This window comes from Pieris brassicae, chromosome 2 (genome assembly GCF_905147105.1).
Source record: "Pieris brassicae chromosome 2, ilPieBrab1.1, whole genome shotgun sequence".
Taxonomy (NCBI): Eukaryota; Metazoa; Arthropoda; class Insecta; order Lepidoptera; family Pieridae; genus Pieris; species Pieris brassicae.
Window position 1 is genome coordinate 4,370,281 of NC_059666.1, and position 21,216 is coordinate 4,391,496.

General features: G+C 33.1%; 1 protein-coding gene across 1 annotated transcript; it reads left to right on the top strand.

The window, feature by feature from the left end:
* Positions 1 to 3,315: 3,315 nt before the first annotated feature.
* Positions 3,316 to 20,901, top strand: LOC123720217. The gene is made up of 11 exons (XM_045676756.1): positions 3,316 to 3,365; positions 6,482 to 6,861; positions 11,567 to 11,779; positions 12,443 to 12,696; positions 13,460 to 13,605; positions 14,507 to 14,604; positions 15,619 to 15,718; positions 15,990 to 16,083; positions 17,889 to 18,044; positions 19,958 to 20,130; positions 20,664 to 20,901. Exons 1-11 carry the CDS (start codon positions 3,316 to 3,318, stop codon positions 20,806 to 20,808), a joined length of 1,809 nt encoding a protein of 602 aa, XP_045532712.1. The 3' UTR covers positions 20,809 to 20,901.
* Positions 20,902 to 21,216: the final 315 nt, after the last annotated feature.

The window sequence follows — 21,216 nt, forward strand, 5'->3', positions numbered from 1 at the left end:
ATTAATCGTTATTCTAAATCTTCTGAACAATTAATAGCGTGTGATTCAGAACTTACTTTCTAATATAAAATATGACAGCAGAAATGCCATTAATTATTATAATTTAATGATAATTTCTTGTTCTTTGTTAAGTTGAACCTACTTAAACACGGAAAACATTGGCTCGATTTCTGGGATTCAAATTCAAGCATTTTTAACATTCGTTAACAAATGAAAGAATTCTTATAAAACAATTAATAAAATAAAATAATACTAATTAGCTTTTTGGTAGATGTATAGTCAGTGTATTATTACACTTTACGATTCATTTGGAAAAATAATATAAAAGAACAACTTCACGACTGAGGTCCTTCAAAATGAGAGCGCACTAGTCTTAAAGGCAGGCAACTTGCTGCTGTGCGTAAATGTTATGGCATTAAAATTCTGTGTATTAAGTAAATGAAAAACATGAATGGGTGTTCAAAACATTAAAGAAACCTCTCTAATCAAATTACAGCAAAACGCCTAGATCTTTCCCGGTGAAAGTTGATAAACACTCTCTGAGAATTTGTAAACAGATGTTATTTGACGATTTCAAATATATCACCAGTGTGTGTCAAATTCCTATATTGTACTGCAGATAAACTCAATTTAAATAGTTAAGATATTAAACTGGGTTTGTAGGTTGTTAACTATAGCTGTATGTGAACTCTAAAAAAATGCGGGTTTTCTGAGCACATATATATAGGGAATATATAATGGAATAAAAAAGCAAAAGAAGATAGGAGCTATCTATTTTTGTATCGAACTTAAGATGAGCTTCCGTAGGCGTGCTTGGAGCTAAACAGAAGCATGAACAATAAACATGCATCTTCGATTTGACGTGTATTAGTATAATTAAGAACCCCTGAATCTCCCTGGGTTCCCAAATCTTACACATTGTAATGAAATTGAACTTAAAATGAATAAACATATATTTTATTAATTAGAATGGAAAAACGGCTCAGTGAAAAACTAAATTTATCCTATTGTATATAAGTATACTTCAATGGTTATAGAATTAGAACAGAATTAACTGTTATAACTTCAATTTTTTACACATAAACTTTTTTAAACCTTAATTGAACTATTTGAACCGATTATTAATAATTACATATCTCTAAAGTAATACAAAGAAACAACAACAATTAATAATAAATAGAAGTAATTTAACAATAACACAAATCTAAAAGTCATAAAGCGATCATAAGCATGCCGCATATGCAAGCAGTCATAAAGCATGCCCAACGTCTCTTTAAGGGGTCTGTTGGCGCTCGTAATCGACGTAGACAGTCTATCAAATAGTTTTTCCTACTTGAGGAACCAGTTTAATGTTGGTGCTAAGGTCTGGTACAACAAACACGTAATGACGCGTTCAGATTATCAACATCTTATTTAGTCCAATCATAGATACGCGACATGATCCGTGATTCAATTAGACCAATCATAAACAAACGAAACGTACCATCGGGTCGTCTTTTACTTTACAATTTACCTATTTATAGAAACATATTCGCCACTGGTTTTTTATTTAGTGTAAATAGTTTTAAATTGAGCTATTTAAGGATTATAGTATAATTCTAAAAGAGTTAAGATTATTTTCAAATGCGTGTGTAGTTGTAAGATCATCGAAAGAAATAAGATTTTTTGTTGTTGTTTAAAAAGTATTAAAGGATAACATAACTACAGTATTTATATATTTGTTATATATATAATAACTAAAAAGTAAACTAATTAACAAATGTCATAGTAACATACTGCAAAATACTGAATTTACACAAATGTTCGTTAATTATTGTTACTTTAACTTTCTTTGAAACATTTAAGTGAAAATATAACTTAAAATTCATTAGCCGTCTCTTTACACGTTAGTATATAGCCTGCATAATATTGTCTTTATACTTTCTACTTGTTATTCCGCTCACGTATATGAATGTTCATACTACAAATGTCTGTATAGATTTAAAAAAATCGTCTAAATAGATTAAAAATGCGTTATTTTTATGGCTGAACATTTATGCCGTCGAACAAATTCGACTCAGGGTCCTTCAAAAAAAACAATACCGATTCTTAAAAGGACGGCAATACACTCGCGAGCACTTGTGAGGGTCCATGGGCGGAGCAGTATCACTTAACATCAGATGAGCCTCCTGCCCTTGTTCTATAAATAACATAAATACATTTACCTCGGCCTAAATTGGTCAGACTGTGTTTTGTTATTTTATTAGTATTTAAAAATTTAGAGAAGCGAAGCGAATCAATTTTCATACATTTTGTGCTGTGTAATTAATTATTATTCTAATTTCACAACTTCAAGGTTGATAACTTATTGTATATATAACATATATATTATGTAATCATAATTGTTATTAAAGTTTTATTATTATCTAGTAAATAATAATAAAGATACAAACTTAATTACTAACAAAACAAACAATTGTATGTAAGCAAACTAACCTAATCTAAATTGTGGTTTTATAAGCTGTAAGGAATAAAAGGCTTTTTTTATTATCAATATCGTCCTATCTCAAAAAATAAAATATTATGCACAGAAGCGTATGAAATGAGCGCAAAACCTCGGTACAATTAAAATATTATAATTAAAAAAAATAAGTTGTTGAAAGCTATTAATCTCGACTGATTTTATATTGACGTACTATCTATGTACGTCAATCCATATGATTAATTATTTTGTAACTTTTTAACGATTTCGTTCTAATGACATTTACGTGATGAAAAGAGATAGTTAAGCATTTTTAGGTTAATTATCATTATTTTTAAGAGTCAAAGAATCTTTATTGATCGGAAAATTTGTGAGTAGGTTTTACACCCGTGAGAGAAAGTTATACATATTAATGACTTAGAATATGTAAACGATATTGACCTCAATATTTTTTTTTATCAAGGTTAATCAATGCTAATCGGTTATAATAACGTGAGATTTCATACCACCGTTCCAGCTATAACTATTTACATAAACACTACGTGTACAGTACATATTACTATTTTCCTAATGTAAATTGAGAGTTACAAACAGCGAGCTGCATTTTCGAATCATGAAATAAAATATGTTTGAGCACCCTTCAAACGTGTAACACCATAGAGATCGTTACAACAATAAAATCGTTATTACGTTTACAATTTAGCTTATTATATTGATCGAATTATCTTTTATATTGCTTCTTGAGGTCACCAATACAAATATGTATTTACTATATTATATTTAAAGCTTCCTTCTGGTTATAAGGTTCAAACGGTGAGAGAAAAGAAACAAACGTGTAACAGAATCGTTACGGAATGGTACCCACGAAGTGGGAAACGAAAGAGAGGCAGGCAGATGAGAACATGTGCGTCAAAATATAAGGTATTAGCCAAGAAATGTAGAGGTGACATCTGTCGAATGACAATTTGTAAATAAATAACCTTTTTCTGATAGAAAATATAGATAGGTACGGTGTGGGCCTGGGTATCCGGAAGCTATATCCAGGATGCTCCCTTCCCTCGGTGAAATAATATGCGCTCGTTCGGCTGTCGCGTGTCAGTAATAATAAAAATAGGAATCTAATTATCGATAAGACTAAAACTAGCAATTACCATCAACGGTGGCGTATCTCACACTTACAATGATGAATCAAAAAAAAAGTAAATGCTATACGGTATGGGTATATATTTAGTGCGCACGCGACAGCGATTAAAATTTAACTCCCTTGCGCCATTACACCGGGACACCACCTACCATCTCCGGTTCGTGTGCCAAAGTCAAATCGACAATTTTCATCATTCTTTGATTGACACCGATTTAACGCGAACTGGTACTAAATACTATATTACTGTTGTTATATTTTCTTTATATTTAGCAAGTAAGCTAAACAGCATGAAAGGCTATTTTATTTTTATTTTATTTATTATAAGCTACGTACGTGGTAAATGTATTGTATATGTACCTACATGGTTTGATAGACTTTCTAATACGAACAATGACAATCGATTAAATAATGTTAAGTCCTATATTTTTCATTTGCAATGAAATTCATATAAAAATAGTAATTTGCCGAACCTTGTTTCCATAGTGGTTGTTGGTAAAAGCGGACCTGCTTTTTAATACCATGAATTAAAATCGGGCCAACTCAATCACGTGACTCAACCTGGCCAGTGGAAAACTACCAAAATCTCGAATAATGTATGCAACATAAAAAAACCGGTAAAATACAAATTCCATATGACGATATCCGCCCATTCGTCTTATAGTTAGCGGCTCGGAATTTGACAAGGGAAAATGAATAAATTATTAGTTAACAGTATAACTGCTCTATGTTTATCACGCAGATGTTAGCATTAACCGTCAACAACTAGTTTTTATCAGTCCAAAACTGGTAAGAGCAACCTACTGACCCATTGGAGGGAAGTTAGTTACATGACCATGCATCTTATAACTTACATTGTACCAGTGAAATAAAAAAAATGTCCAAAAATTTTTGTGATATTTAAATAAACTTTATTTAACTAGATAATGCTTATAATAAAATAAACCTTTTAATATTAAATACTTTTTTTCTATTGTGTCGTCTTTTCTTTAAACGTAGAATAAAATAGATGAAACAAACAATCAAATCAATCAAAAAACAATTTTATCTTGTTACGCCAAAGTATAACTTCTAATGCGTGTACATAAGTAAGTTTACGTGTTTTTTTTTGTGTCCTTATGGATAGTACCTTATTCTGGAATCTTTGTACGATTTCAACGAAAAAATATAGTAAAGAGATGCTGACGGCTCCATCATAAGAGACAGGGGCGTATTAGTTACGTTGAAAAGGTGGCAGTCAAGTTTTCGTCTTTTGCCATTAGACGGCATTTGGTTTTGTATGAATAGTTTATAAGATTAGTAGTGGTCTCCCTCTCATTCAAATCGAAGACTGGTTACAAAAATTTGCCGTTTTGGTATTTTATGAGTGAATTCTGTAGAAAATATATAATATTATCATAAATAACTCAACAAAATGCGAAGTGAAAGTGAAAGAATCGATTTCGTGAGGTGAAACGAAAATAAAAGTGTTGATAATAGTATTACAGAAGCTCTTTTGTGTAACTTTAACTACAAAGTTACACATTTGTTGGATTGTATGAAGTTTCATACCTTTTTGTTTTTAGGGCGTTTTAGCGGAAAATAATATTAATATAATATCGTTATGCATTTTTTAAATGCATGTTTTTCATGTTCATGAAAAACTAGGGTTTTTCAATCAGAAGAAATTGATTTACTTTTTTTGTAAGTTACATTTTTTCCATACATATTTTGATAAAAGTTTTAAATTAATAAAAAAAAATAACGAATTACCAATAACTGTGAATTATTTCATAGTTTTCTATTTTTAAGGTTAATTAATACATTTAATTAAATTGTTACGTCAGACACTACAATTGTTGTTTGACAAATATTCGGTAGATAAGAAAGGGTAAAATAACTTATTAGCTGTTCTTTAATAATCAATCAATTTTAAATTTCGAACGACTAAATTTAGTTATAAATTTAAAATATTGAAAACCTTAATTCTTTCTTAAAAAGGAATAACATAATTTCTCCGGTCATTCACCTTCCTCACACAGAAACCCACACCTTAACGAAAATGAAAGTCATGCAATTATACAAAATATCACCTTGACTTGAGTAAATAAATTTTATATATATATATACACCATACTAAGATTTAGAATAGAATAGATTATATTGAAAAAATAAAATAAAATTGACCTGTAGGTCAACAATTTTTGCCATGCTCGTACCCTAATAAAAATTACGATATGAATATAATGTTATATACGAACAATTTTGATTCCTTAAAAGATGCTAGGCAATTCTTCCTTGTTGTCATATTTTATCTCTGCGTCACTGATATTTTTTTTTGTTTCGTATAGAGCCGTCGAACGTTTACACTTTTTAATAAGCAAGAAATTCGTGAGCTTTCCTTTTAATCTAAAATACACACGCTCGCGTTGAATACCTCTTACTGATACTTAAGGTTAGATTCATATATGTATAAGGCTTAATGCTAAGATCGTTTTCTTTATACCAGTTAATATGGTTAAGTGTAGTCTTCTGGGTCTTTAGCCGTAAGTATGACCCTTGTGTCGAAATCCAGTTGTACTTAGCACCAAGACTTGTCTCTTACCATGAGTCAGACCTCGAGGTCCAATTATCTAAATTACCAACGTGTCCTTAATATCAATTCAATCTTCATGACAAATTATATGATGATGTCGCTAATTTGATTTTCTTTATTGCAGATCACAAAACAATTTGGAGCTAGTTTCGGGACCGGAACGAACTTTCCATTTGTATAATGGCGATTATAGTGTATCATAGTGATTGATACATACATTTAAAATGGCGGCCACCCGGCAGTTTTGTTATCGACAGCGATGGACAGACTTTGTGATATATACTATAATTATAATAAGTTATAGTACAGCTGAAGACGTTAAAAGAAGTGATATATCTAGAAAACTAAAATTCCTAGATTCAGTGACTGGTCGTCATTTTAGTGATGTTTACCAAAATGGTACGTTTAGAACTGGTAATGGTTTGTGGGACAATATTTTAAATAAGTGCGCAGTAAATCCATCAGTCAGTTGTTTGCAAAATAACTTTTATTCGTATCTAGATGAGAGTTTAGATTTCATTGGTGATGTTAATGTGACAAGTGGTGTGTGCTTTAAGAAGAACAATGTGGATATGAATAAATTTAGTAAAGAAGCTAATATAATCTACCTCACTGGAAGCAATGATAGACAGGATGAGCGGTCGTTTGATGCTGAAAATGAAATTAATGACGAGGAAGATTCAGGTATGCTTGTGGCAAATTATACTTTGTATACGCTTAAAAAGCTTTCCAAATTTAAAAAAAAACATATGGTGTTTAGTGCAAAAACAACAAACAATTAATTCTTACGTTTCACCAAAATAATAGTAATATAAGTTACAATTTGAAAGCTCGATATCTAATTTATCAATAAATTTGATAGGATAAGTAAATGATATAACACCATGGTATATAATTTATATTTGAAGTAAATTATAATATTGTTTAAACATAGTAGCAGGGAGGCTAACCTAACATACACTATACAGTGAATACAAAAAATATTATACGAACATAATATATATTAAAAAACCAAACAATAATTAACGTAATGCAATTTAAAGATATCATATATTATTTTAGATGTTAAGTCGCGTGCCTTGTTAGTAAATGATTTATGATTTGCTACAAAACATGTGATAATATAATGACAAGTAAAAGTACCGTATGTGTGGAAACCGTGCTTGATAAATTGAGAAGCATTGTAATTAATTAAATAACAACGATTGCGATGTTATCTTAAGATATATACGATTGTATTACACTAAATATTCCAGAAATATATAATATCTTTTAGTTTTGCTCAGATACATCAAAATTAACATACAAGAGGTATACGAAATTCCTTCAGAACTTGGTTGTCAACAAGGAGATCCCCTTGGGTCGGCATTATTAGTGTCACAACAAATTCTTGCATATAAAATTTATAATCAAATTTTTATGTTTGGTATCTTAGCGATGGTACGATAGGAGATAACGCAGATGATGTACTTTCAGATCTATCTAAGATTATATCAGATTTTATAGAAACATCTCAGAAGCTATAAATTTGAAGACGATTTGAAGCCGCGGTATACGAACTTTAAGGGAAGAAAATTTGTTTTTTTAATATTTCTTAGCTTGAGTAAAATATGTTTGTTTTGTTGCCAGATTGTTTCCCTATAAATATGAAATTACTATTACTTTGAAATTTGCGGCCCTGAGTTAGTTTAAACAATACACTATTTAGTATTTGTGCTACATCCGCATAGAAATTTCACCTGTCATCCGTCTGACCGCTGAAGCACTAAAGCATTGTGTTTATTTTCGTCTTTTCTACTCTCTATGCATGCTTACGATTAGCATTAACAAGCCAATGTTTAAAGTAGCTAATCAGCTGCGTTTAATTAGTGGTATTCCTTTTCTACAAGTTTAATTACACTACACTATACTATTCTACATGAACATGTCTTAACCATATCCAATCCTGCTCAATAGTTAGTTATTCTTATTTTACTAATACCAAGCGTATGGAGAGTTTTAAAAATTGCATTTGGCTCCATACCTACTTAGTGTAATGCAATGACATTCGGTTCTCTCCACTACACTCCATATTAATATCGCAAAATATTGTACAGTGTATTGGCGACAAAATGAGACAACCCAATGAACAATCGTATAAAAATTACAGATTCCAAATTCAAATGTAATATTTGTTAATTTTCAATTGTAACCAGCCAGGCCAGACTAAGTGTATATTTATTTTCCCGGCAACTTTTAAAGTGTTGTTAAGTGGAATCCAAACTTTTTACAAACATTTTAAATGACACAAAGGAAACATAAAAATTGCGTATTAAAATAAGAAAAGCCGGTATATAATTACATAAACATATAATTGTGTGGCTTGCGTGCGTAATATTTTTACTTTTACCAAAATAATTAAAGCACATTTCATTTATACGTTATAATAGCTATATTTAGTTGATTGATATATTTATTATATAACTAAAATGTTGAATTAGATCTCTTATTGTCGGAAAGGTCTTCAAAAAGATAGGTCCCTTACAGCCAAACAGAGACGTGTAAAATAGAGGATTATATACATATTTATATATATTAATCGTAATATATTACTAAGTTGTTTCTAGGCTCACAACTCGACGATGGCGGGACCAATTTGAGTATTTTTTTTTAAATACTTATTCCTTGATCTCCGAGGCGGGATTTTATGGAGAGAAAAATTAGAAAAATTTTTTTTTATTTAGTACTTAGGTTTTTATTGTTTGAACAGTACAAAGTAGCATAGAAATTCGTTCCATATGTCAGTATGTAGCTACTTAATAGGTGGGCCCTGGTCTCCGTTTTTTTATCAAGGTGCACAGTACCTTTAGTGAAAGACCGTTTTAGCTGTCGTTATAATATATTTAGAACATATTGTTTTTAATAAGTGGCTTAGGTAACGACCATAAAGAGAATTAGCTCTTTTTGGTCGTCTCACCACAGATAATGATTCCTACCATTTCGACCAACCCTTAACATTTTCTACATTATTTTTTACTGGAACAATTTCAGTTGCAATAATTTTGATGACACTTACTATTGAAGACATAATTCATAATAAACGTATTCTCAGTATTCACAAAGTAGCAAGTTATTCTTATCTGATGTAATTAAGCTTTCTAGATTCAAATAGCTTAAAAGTTAATTAATATTTTTTCATCTCCATGTGAACATGGAAACGCATAACAAAACTTTTCCACATTATATCATACCATTGTTTTTTCACACTGTCGCTTCTTTTCCATACTTCCGTGAAACAATCGATTAGTCAATTAGATTGAAAACTATTGAATATGGAACGTGAGTGCTTTGTGTAAAAGTGATGAGTGAAAAGTGATTTCCACGCATTCTCTATGATGTTTAGTAAAATTGCAAATGCAGATAGAAATTTGTTTTTTGCATAAAATACATAATTGATTTCTTTGTTTTATAATGTTAGCAAACTTTACTTAATTATAAAATTAGTTTAAGTTGAGCAGTGTGGGCCTAGTGGCCTCGAGAAGCATCTTCTGATCGTTGGTCCAAATCTGTCTGATTCTCAATTCGGTTTTCGGCGTGCTCGCTCTACAATTGACGCCTTAGCTAGGTTAAGGGGCTTGTGCGAAGAAACTGTCTCTGGTGGTGGGGTTGTGTTGGCGGTTTCGCTAGATATTGCGAATGCATTCAATACTATTCTCTTTTATCATGGTGTGCCTGTTTACTTACGACATGTAGTAGGAGCTTATCTTTCTGAACGATCGATCATATATCCAAGTCGGGAAGGTTGGAGATGTTATCAGGTTCGATGTGGAGTTCCCTAAGGGTCGGTTCTTGGGCCCCTTGTGGAACATTTTATTTGATGCAGTCCTTCGAGGTAGACTGATGCCAGGAGGAGGCTTAATTTGTTATGCTGACGATACCCTTGTGACGGCCAAGGGATGTAATTTTCAAGAGGCGAGTTTGTTAGCTGCTGCTGGAGTAGAACAAGTAGTGACACGTATAAGGCGACTTGGTCTTCGAGTGGCTTTACAAAAGTCTGAAGTCATTTGTTTTGCTAGGAGGTCTCCACCTAGAGGCGCTGAAATAATTGTAGATGGCGTTCATATGGCAGTAAAGTCGACTTTAAAATACCTCGGGTTGGTTCTCGATGCCCGTTGGACTTTCAAAGCTCATTTTGCAGCCCTGGCACCCAAGCTTGAGTCAACTGCAATGGCTTTGGGTCGTATAATGCCAAATATCGGTAGGCCAGGCGAAAGCTCTTTATGGTTGTCCGATATGGGCGGATAAGTTGACATTTTACAACAAAGGTATACTGAGGTGGTCACAGCGTAAAATTGTCATTAGAATTGCGAGGGCATACCGTACAGTATCCTGTGATGCAGCATGTGTCATAGCCGCCACTCCACCTTGGCACTTGGAAGCTCTGGCTTCGGGAGACATTTTTTGGAGAAGAGCTGAAGCCAGGAGTGGTGGTTTTGACCCACCTCTGGAGGTAGTCAAGTTGTGGAAGGAGGAGTATCGCCGCTTAATTTTGCAAGAATGGAGGGAAGAGTTAAGTGAATGTCGGTTTGGTTTACATTCCGTTGATCTTATTCGTCCCTTTTTGAAACACTGGGTGGACCGACGGTGGGGATCGCTTTCCTATCGGCTCGTGCAGGTTCTCTCTGGCCATGGATGCTTGTCATCATTGTGACTGTATAGATGATACGGCGAGGCATACAGTGGAGGAGTGTCCGGCTTGGGTCTACTTTCGCTCGGTGCTTGCTGATAGCATTGATTGCAATCTGTCGCTTCCACTAATTATTCAAAGAATGGTGGAAGCTGACAATGACGGTCATCCGTCAGGTGGGTAGGGTTTATTAAGTCTGAGTCCCACATAATGCCTGCTGGTGTAAAATACCGTAGGGATATGCGTAAAAGCATTTCCTGACGAAAAAAAAGTGGCTTCAGCGTGCGAGTCTTATCCCTAAGGTCGTAAGTTCGATCCCTGGCTGAGCACCAATGGACTTTCTTTCTATGTGCGCATTTTATTTTCGCTCGAACGTTGAAGGAAAACATCGTGAGGAAACCGGCTTGCCTTAGACCCAAAAAGTCGATGGCGTGCGTCAGTCACTGAAGGCTGATCACCTACTTGTCTATAAGATTAACAAAAGATCATGAAACAGATACAGAAATCTGAGGCCCAGACCTAAAAATGTTGTAGCTCCATTGATTATAATTATTAAATTAGATTATAATTTTAGTTAAGTTAGCCACTACTTAATATCTGTTCATTTAAAGTGAATATATCTCGTATTATAATCGTAATAAATACATTATTTTAAATTACATTCAAATTGTTAGCTTAGCATATTTAAATTTCAGTGGTTTTAATTATAACCTTCGTTTTCAGAAACACCCTTAGAAGAAGTCACTGATGCCTTATACAACAAGGGTGTCAAATTTCTCATGACTCATGACATGAAGCTTACACTCCCTGAAGTAATGTTCCACGGGGCCACTCTGAAGGTCTCTCCAAGGGCATTGACGAAGACCGGCGCACTAGTACACATAGATCTGGAGCCAAAGGAAAATGGCGAAGGACGGCTGTTCTTCCATAAAATAAGTAAGTAGATTTATCATTCCTTTAGTAAAAGCGCCATTTATTAAAAGAGTTAATCTTCGTATAAAAATACTATACGCTTTACTTCAGTCAAAGCGAGTTTTTAGCGGAACCGATTTGCCTATTATTCATGTCCCGGTTTGTGGCCTCAGGGATATATAGATGAATCTCTATTTCCCTTGGTCACGGCATCACGCGTCACTGCCGATTTCGGCTGGACCGATTTCGCTAATTCTTCTTTATTCTTGAAAGAAAGAGAAATTAGAAAATTTAAGAAGACTTAACCACTATATTAAGTAATCATTAAAAGTAAAGCTTCGATCGGAGTTATTATATTGATAAAATACATATCAAATAATTACAATCGCTAATTGTTTGTGGTTAAGTTAATCTTGATAATCCATGTTTTTCCCTGTTCCCATGTCGGAATACCAACGAAACTATTTATATACACGCCAGAAAAACAAACAAAGAATGTTGTATATCATAAATATATACATATACAATATATACAATCAATTTAGTCATTTGGGATACCCAAATAGATATTTAAACTTTTTTGTGGTTTTTTTTCAAACAATTTATAGCAAAGGAACTGATCTGAGCTTATAAATTGTGTCACAAAAAAATATAGGTTTGATAAGTTATTTTGTTTTGTCTTTTCAGAAAAATACCTAAGGAAAAAACTGGTTATGGCAGCCCTAGCTATCATATTGGTCATCAAGCTGATAGCACTGAAACTAATATTCGTACTGCCCATAATTTTAGGGGTGACTACAGCAAAGAAAATGTTCCTAAAAATGCTTCTATTCATGTTCCCGGCACTGAGTCACATATTTAAACTGTGTTCGTGGTATCACCAGAATTATCATACTACAAAATATCATCATCACCATCACTTGATCACACATCATCATAAGGTAAATAGTGTTTGATATCATTAAAAACGAGTGTGTACACGCGTTAGAAGTTATACTTCTTTGCCGCAAGAAGATAATAATCTTTTTAAACATTTTATGTTTCGTCTTATTATGCGTTTGTAGAAACAACGCCACTAACAGTAGAAAAAAAGTATTCAATACATTGAACGTTTTAATATCACGCATTATCTAGTTAAACAAAGTTTATTTAAACATCACCAAAAATTATTTCTACATAATTTTAATAATAGACATTTTTTATTTTACTATGATATGACTATGCTAATTACAGGGTGTCGGTTTTTTGTGACAGTGTGCGAGTGTCGGTTTTTAGTGACGGTGTGCGGGTGTCGGAATTTGTGACGGTGTCCGCGCGCATCGTTTAAATTAATTCACATCATTTTTCCCTAACGCGCCAAAAGAACTATAACTTCAAGAAGGTCTCAAAATTCGCATATAATACATTAAAAGCGTTTGATAGACTCAGAACCCAGCTCTGTCTCTTTTCAATACTACGTAAAGTCGATTTAAAAGAAAGAGATGAACTTACTTTGTTAAAAGATTAGGCGATTAGAGTTGAAGAAACTTGACCAGGACAATTTCCTTTAAGAGTACAAACTATAACTTTATTTGAAAGATATATTTTTTATTGTATGTTATCTCATAATTGTAATTACGACTTCAATATTTCATGCCGATTTAAACTTTACTTTAAGTACTTATGTACTATAAATGTATGTAAAGTGCGTTCATTTAATTTCAGACCCCTCACGGGCACCCGCCTCCGCCAGTATACGGCCCTCCTGCTCACGGGGCGGTATTAGTCAAGCCCCACATAGAGACTCATGGACCCAGCTTCGAACATTACCCTCAAGAATGGGAGCTCTCTGGACCAGGACTTGGAAACGAGTAAGGACTTTAGCACATAACATAATATAGTTTTAATTAAATTAAAAGTTTAGTTGTTTTCTTTGAATCTATATATTTTTTTTCGTTTACAATGTACTTCAACGTCAAAAAATATTAAATCATACTAGCAGTTCTAACAAATACAGTCAAAACCGTTAACAACGACATAGCTATGAACAACATGCCAGTTATATTGACCGAAATCAAAGGTCCTTATTAGGTACATAACAACGTCATCGGCTGTAAGAACTAACGGTTTTTACGACCAAATATGAGTAGTCCCTGCGATGTCGTTTTAGATTTTAAGTGTATAGGTATATTTTCTAAAGTAGACAAAATAATTATTATTATCCAGTGATGCTGTAGCAAGGACTGTAGCCCTTTATGACTTGACCACAGATTACATTTTACGACATGGAAACTGACTGTAAATCTTTTTCTGTTTGTTCAGTCAGCTCATGTAAGCGTCGTGGTCACCAAGGTAACATCTGGGGCGGACGATCTGTTTCCACCGAATTCTTTCCAGAACCTCTCTTTATATAGTTTTGATGATGATGAGTCTTCCATCTAGTTGGTGAACCGCCACTTTTGACTTCTGTGTTACCACGATCAGTTTCTCCAAGTTCTCATCGCCTCTGCGTAAAACATTTTGTTAACATTTTGTACCTATATAACTTAATTCTTTGCTCGTACAGGATATGATATGTTTAATTCTAATAGGACTTATTTGAGACCTAGACCTTAGAAATAGTAGTATATAATAATACTACTAAAAATCCAAGTTAAAATGCGTTTGGTTTCATAATTTACTTTGAATTAAAATAAATATATGTTTCTGCAAGCTTTATTTATTTGTTGATAGTTGTAATTTTTATATGAACTGATAATTATCCTATTCCAGATACCTATCAGATATCCACCGGAATGCAATAGCCAATTTCAAGCCGCAAGTAAATGACGGAAATGATATCAATTCCTGGGGCCTTGGACTTCCTCCAGGTATAAAATACTTTACATTTATAACTTATTATATATTTGCATTTAGCTAGGCTAAGCTAAATTATTTACTTACATTTACTTATTTTGTGAATAACCGAAGTAATTTTGATCAAGGCTCTTCAAGTTTGAATATACCACAATTTAAAACAGGTTAATCTAACACGGTATAAAAGGACAATATCACATACAATCAACTTCCGTTTTTGCTTTTGGTTTAAATAAGTAACTAGTTTAAAAAAATAGTTTAACTAAGTAAAAATTGGTATATAATTCATATCCAGATTCTTTTTTTGACAAATTTTCTCTTCATTGAACATCTAGCCTAACTTAGAGTAATAACTAATTTAAGTCTAACCTAATTTACTAATAAATATATTTAACATAGGAGGTCCAACACTCTCTACATAATACATTCTGTTCTTGAGTTCTATTTTTGAATTCCCTTACCGATGACATACAATTTTAATATGGCAACATGGTCTTTAAGTTCCACTCACTTGCTGTAGAGATGGCGCAGTAGGTAAACGCGTAGGACAGTAATCGAAATGAAATATTTTTTTTTATATATGATTATACTCCTAACGTGTATTGTTTATTAAGCAAAAGAATAATTTCTATTAAACGGGTTATTGTATTGAAATCACTTTATATAAAATAGTTTGTACTATCCAGATTGTAGGTATATTGTTGGGTAAGATAAACTTTTAACTATGTACAATATTAATATTAAAATTAATAAAAAATTTCTTTCAAATTTTATTTGCTCAATGCTAAAGATTAAATATCCTCCTTATTATATTAATGTGGTCGAAGGCGGAAATCGAAAAGAAAAGGAATAACGTCTTTTGACCTATTTGATCTAAGACCAAAATTAAATCTAGTTTTATATATAAAACCGTTTTGTTGTAGTTTGACGTTTGACAGCGCTCAAGACGACTGTCATTTGAATAAATGAGATATGAATTATTAGAATATGGACCTACGACACTAAGACACTTTTTTACGTTTCTACAGGTTCGGGCTCATTAAACGCAGGAGAGTATGCTGCTAGCAGCAATATCCCGAATGCGGTTCCTTCGCCTCAAGGGAATAATGTCCCCAATAATATTGGACGGTAAATTGTTCACGTATTTTAGAAATAAATTGCAGCCAAAATTTTATTTGATAATAGCGACACCTCCTGCAATAGTAATGAACTAGACCGAACTTTACAGTAACCGCTGTCAACTTTCCATCTTTACTTTAACACAATAATCTAATCTGAAAATTTAGAAAACACAATTCTCCGCTTTTCATTTGATTTGCTTACAGATTAAATATATAGTACGTAACTTAAAAGTTTTTGTGAAATATAAAACAATAAAATAATATGCGTAACTTTTCAGACCTGTTGGCCCTCCTGCGCAGGCGCAAAATCCTTATTATAGGAATAAGAAAAATAATCCACAGGATCCGATACAAGCTGAAAAGGAAGCATTGGTAAATATATAATTCCTTCTATTGCATGACAATGTGTTTTGCGTCGTTGCTTATTCTATACAATATACAATCGACAATTAATAACCTGTAGTCACACTTAGCTTCTACAATCACTGTGATGACGTCATACCCTGAATCGCGCTAATAAAGTTATTCCGGTCACTAGATTCACACAACATCTCCATCTTAGCCACAAAAAAATTTCCACTGGGGCCAGTCATTATTTAGACTGGTCCGGATCCTCCTTTTAGGTTGGAGGAATTGTTCACAACTTCTTCCACATACCTATTACTTGTTTCAAACTCATGATTTTGAAAATAGTTTTAGGTTGTACTGCGACAAGAGTTAGTACAAGTCAAATGTCTTTCTTTTAAGCTACACATAATAATCTGTAATTATCAATCTGTAAGGTATTCTTCCAATAAATAATAAACTATAATAAAGAAAACATGTCGTAAACGTGGTCAGTGATTGACACGTAGCGCAGGTTTCATACCCTTAATTGAAATAAATAATTGTAAAACGCAGGGATAAAATTAAAATATTTATTCGACTTACATTATAAACACAACACGGGGATTATGTGTGAAATAAAAAAAATGTTTTTTTCATTAAAAATTAATAAATAACGGCGAGAAGATGCTGCCGAGAAGTAAAAAAATGCATTTAATTTTGTCTACTTGTGCCATAATTAACTTTATACGTTTAATATTTATTTATTTCGTACTGCTGCTATCTATAACGTTAGCTACATTATAAAGACATAGCCAAAAATGGAATACATAATATATACTATAAGGTTTAAACATTTACGTATAAATATTATTTAAGACATTAAACTTAACTTTTGTAATACGCGATTCGGCTTTGTGGTGTGAAAGTGTGTGTGGGGTGTGCCAATGCCAATTTAGCGCTATAGTTATTCTTAATGCTACTACTAAGCACATCGGGCCATTTAAGTATTACGTAAGCTCTATTCGCATATATAAATTATTTGCTTTTTTACAAATATTAATGTGTGGGACATTAGAATAAATTTTACAAAGTATTTACTAATTAACCGTATTAGATACACATTTTTTTTAAAATGCGAAATTAGTTGCTCGATATTCGCTTAGGGGCCGTTCACGTATTACGTTAGCGTTATAGGTGGGTGGAGGGGGGGAGGTCTCTTTGATTTTCTTATTTGGTGATTACGTCAACAGTAATTAATTACTTTTTGTCTTTTGCTGACATAGCTTTTACACATTAAGAAAACACTTTTTAAACGGATTGAAGCTATGTATTATTATTATAAACTTATAATTATTAACATAATTTTAATTCACCATGACCACGCACGCTGTAAAGCACGCGAAACGTCGGAAAAAAAATTAAAATTATGTAAATAATAATTATAAGTTTATAATAATAATACATAGCTTCAATCCGTTTAAAAAGTGTTTTCTTAATTACTTTTTTTTAATATTACCCACACACTGTCTATGCTTGAATGCATTTTCGAGGATTCCTACGAAAAATACTATTATTTTTTAGAGCTTTTTACTTTTGCTGACAAGAGGAGGGGGGGGGGATAAATTGCAGTAAATCTGTTTACATAATACTTAAAGGTCCCCTATGCCACGATAGCTTAAACAAGTATATATTGGTGATTTGGAATATTTTTTTTAAGTCTATTCATTGTTCAGTCAGTCCAGTCAGGTCAATTCATTGACGAAAAGTCATAACATAATAAAATTGATTACACGTATTAGTATTAACGTTTAGTTAAAACACATGTAATATTAACACGATAATCCGCACAGATCCGAGCTGCAACACTAGCTGCACACGCTCCGCCGTCACCTGTACGAGATGAGTTATTGCGCGTCTCTGCCGCTAAGCTGAATGAAAACAATCGGGTCAGAACTGAGACGGAGCTGGTCAGGCAACAACAGGAAATATTGGCTGCTGAGGACCCGGTAATATTTCTCTTCCTATATGAAATGGCGTGTAATATTTTGAAAGAAATATTTCAAGAATAAATGCAATTCGTTACACTGTTTACGCTTTAGTATGATATTCAGTCAAATTCCATAATGATCGTAAAATTAAGAGTAAAGATAAATGTTTGTCAGCTAATACTGAGCTGGTGGTAATTCCATCCTTATCGTCTCGACGTCCGTCGTTCCGCAACTTTTGATGCGCCACCACCATGTAGAACCAGCTGCCCTCTGAAGTATTTCCGAAGCAATTATGATCCTTCAAGAAAAGAGTGTACCAATTCTTAAAACGACAACGAACCCGCGGGCATTGAGAGTGCGTATAGCGGCGGTGTTCTATAAAATAAAAAATACGCCTGAACATTCAAAAAATCCGAGAACCATCTCGATCAGCTATAAATGAATCGTTTATTTGCAAGGAAAGTGATTCAGATTAAGTAATTATAAGAAGCGCACAATCACCGATATATATAAAGGAATGCAAATGTCATATTAATTATCATGATGTCCGACGTGATGGTGCGATTTTTTTAGTTTTTTAACTAAAGCATAATTGGTCCATTCGTTTAGTATTCAAACCTATGCGCCAGTTAGCGTCGGTTAAAATTTAAGAGAAATCTATTAACTCAAGAAGGAGGGAAAATTGCGTATTTATTTCACATACCATTGTTTGTTGTTAACATAGCTTTTACACATTAAGAAAATACTTTTTAAACGAATTGAAGCTATGTATTATTATTAAAAACTTATAATTATTTACATTATTTTTAATTTTATCCGACGTTTCGGGTGCTTTACAGCGTGCGTATTATAAGTTTTTAATAATAATACATAGCTTCAATCCGTTTGAAAAGTGTTTTCTTCACATACCATTTTAATATAGGCGAGTAGGTCTGTGCCGTTAGCAGTGGCCTAGTAACTTTAGCGTGCGCCTTTCATCCCTGAGGTCGTTGGCAGTGGACCAATGGACTCTTGTGTATTTGAGCATTTAACACTCGCTCGTGATGGAAAACATTGTGAGGAAACCGGCATATCTCAAATCAAAAACTCGATCTCATATGTCTCACAGTAGGCCTACCTACTTTCTACGAAATAAAAATGATCAAAGAAACAAATGCAATCTAGACTCCTCCCAGCTGCAAGTTTCAAAGTGTTAGGTGTGTGTATTAGGGCTATTATGTGTGTTGGACCCCTTGTAAGCTATAGACCATATTTTTACGATTTCTGTATTTTGGCAGTACCAAGTTTATTTATTCCTGAAGAAGTTATGACTGTAAAAAACATCCAAAATTGTTAAAAACATTCCAAGAAACTTGCCTTTATATACCGAGGGATCCAACACGGCTGTGGGTCCCTGCATGCTCCACCACGATGTATACAAAAAATTGTTACGTCATGGCTATAAAACTATTTAATCACCTTCCTAGAAGTTATCAGATCACTGCCATGTATTTCTTTCAAGGGGCGAGCTTAGGTGAGTATTTGGACTATAGATTTGACACCGATTGTAAAGAACTTAAATTTGACATTATTTTATTTTCTTATTATAAGGCATTGTAAATACTGATATGACATTTGCATGCCTATTTATATATAACTGATTGTGCGGATTGTGATTGATCGATCTAACCACTGTACAACTATCTTGGCAAATAAACGATTATTATTATTTATATTTTGGTACAAACCCTTATGAGGTATATTGTTTTGCGTTGTTATAAATTACTTCTTTACACTACTTCTATAAATTTTCTCTTCAGATTTCTGTATCTATTTCTTGGACACTTTAACAGACAATTATGTGATCAGGTTTCTGTGTCTGACATACGCCGTCGATGGAACTAACTTTGATTGTTATCGCGGTCTCTGCAGTGATAATATGCATATTTCAGGATACAATACAGGCTGAGCAGTTCTACGGAACGTTATTAGAAAAAGTAGATGCCATACTAACTCCACTAGGGGCGGTGGAAATCGGGTGCAGAGAGAGAGTCATCTGTGCCTTATACCGAGATCCATTCAGACATGCGCCATATAGTAATCTAGTATCCAATGAGCTAAGCAAGTAAGTAGAGCATTATTTATACACTTCGATTTGCTATTTTATTGTCTTAGGAATATGTTGGACTAATAACTTTATGACAAGGACAATAAAAGTGGTAAAATTAGCTTAGGTAGACCTTATCGTACATACCTGGACCAAATACAGGATATACTAGAGAACGGTTAAGTTAAAATTACCCATTACCGACTAGTATCATGGTGAATGTTATAAAGTTAGAGAGGTATGTCAGGATTGTAGCAAGTGGTGCTGGTCTCCCTTCGGGGAAAAGGTGTGAAAATATAAATAATATATGTATATTGTTACACAAAAATATCCAATATATATTAAAAGAGGCTGTAAACCTAACACATTATTTTTAATTACATTTATTTGCTAATCAAACAAACTTTAATTTATCATTGCAAAGCCTTAAATCGCAAAGGTTACTACTCAATGTCCTGTTAAAATTGGACCCAATGTCTAATAAATCAAATTATACAATTTAATAGCTTAGCTAACATTAGAGGCATTTATAAATAAAATCCATTTTACAGGGATTCAAGCGAGTTAGTACCACCAGCTGACAGCAAGATGGCGCTACGCTACTACAGATACGTACAGGCGGCTAGAGATGGCCAGGAGCAAAAGGATTGTATGAGTTTATATCTCAAGTGTAATATCAATTATAATAGGAAATAATTATCCCAACACGATCCAGATTTTTGTTTACGCAAAATTAAACTTCCGTATGTCGAATTTAAATTTTGACTTACGGAAGTAATACTTAGTGCTAAGGCTGGACTTTGTACGTAGTCTGCATTACTGAAATAATATTTATTCTATTTAATATTGCAAAGCCACAGACTGACACGGATAAACGATTAAATACTATTTCAATTTTAGGTAACAAGGTAAGGTAGGTAAAATTAAAAAAACATTCCCTTATGTTTATGTTAAAAACAGAGTACGGGCGCTCTGTAACACGATAGTGGTTACTAAAGATTGGGTTTTCGTACCACGTGATCACAAGATTGGCATATGTGGCGCTACGGATATTGATTGAGCGAACTATATCGAACTTTAATACAAAAACGGTATGGGTTATAT

What these genes read in the sequence shown, in the direction of transcription:
- LOC123720217 (XM_045676756.1), top strand. Translation starts at nt 3,316, where the DNA reads ATGGTACCCACGAAGTGGGAAACGAAAGAGAGGCAGGCAGATGAGAAC. An exon ending in AGGCAGGCAGATGAGAACAT is followed by an intron (nt 3,366 to 6,481) that starts GTGCGTCAAAAT and finishes AATAAGTTATAG; the next exon opens with TACAGCTGAAGACGTTAAAA. An exon ending in GTCCCCAATAATATTGGACG is followed by an intron (nt 15,719 to 15,989) that starts GTAAATTGTTCA and finishes GTAACTTTTCAG; the next exon opens with ACCTGTTGGCCCTCCTGCGC.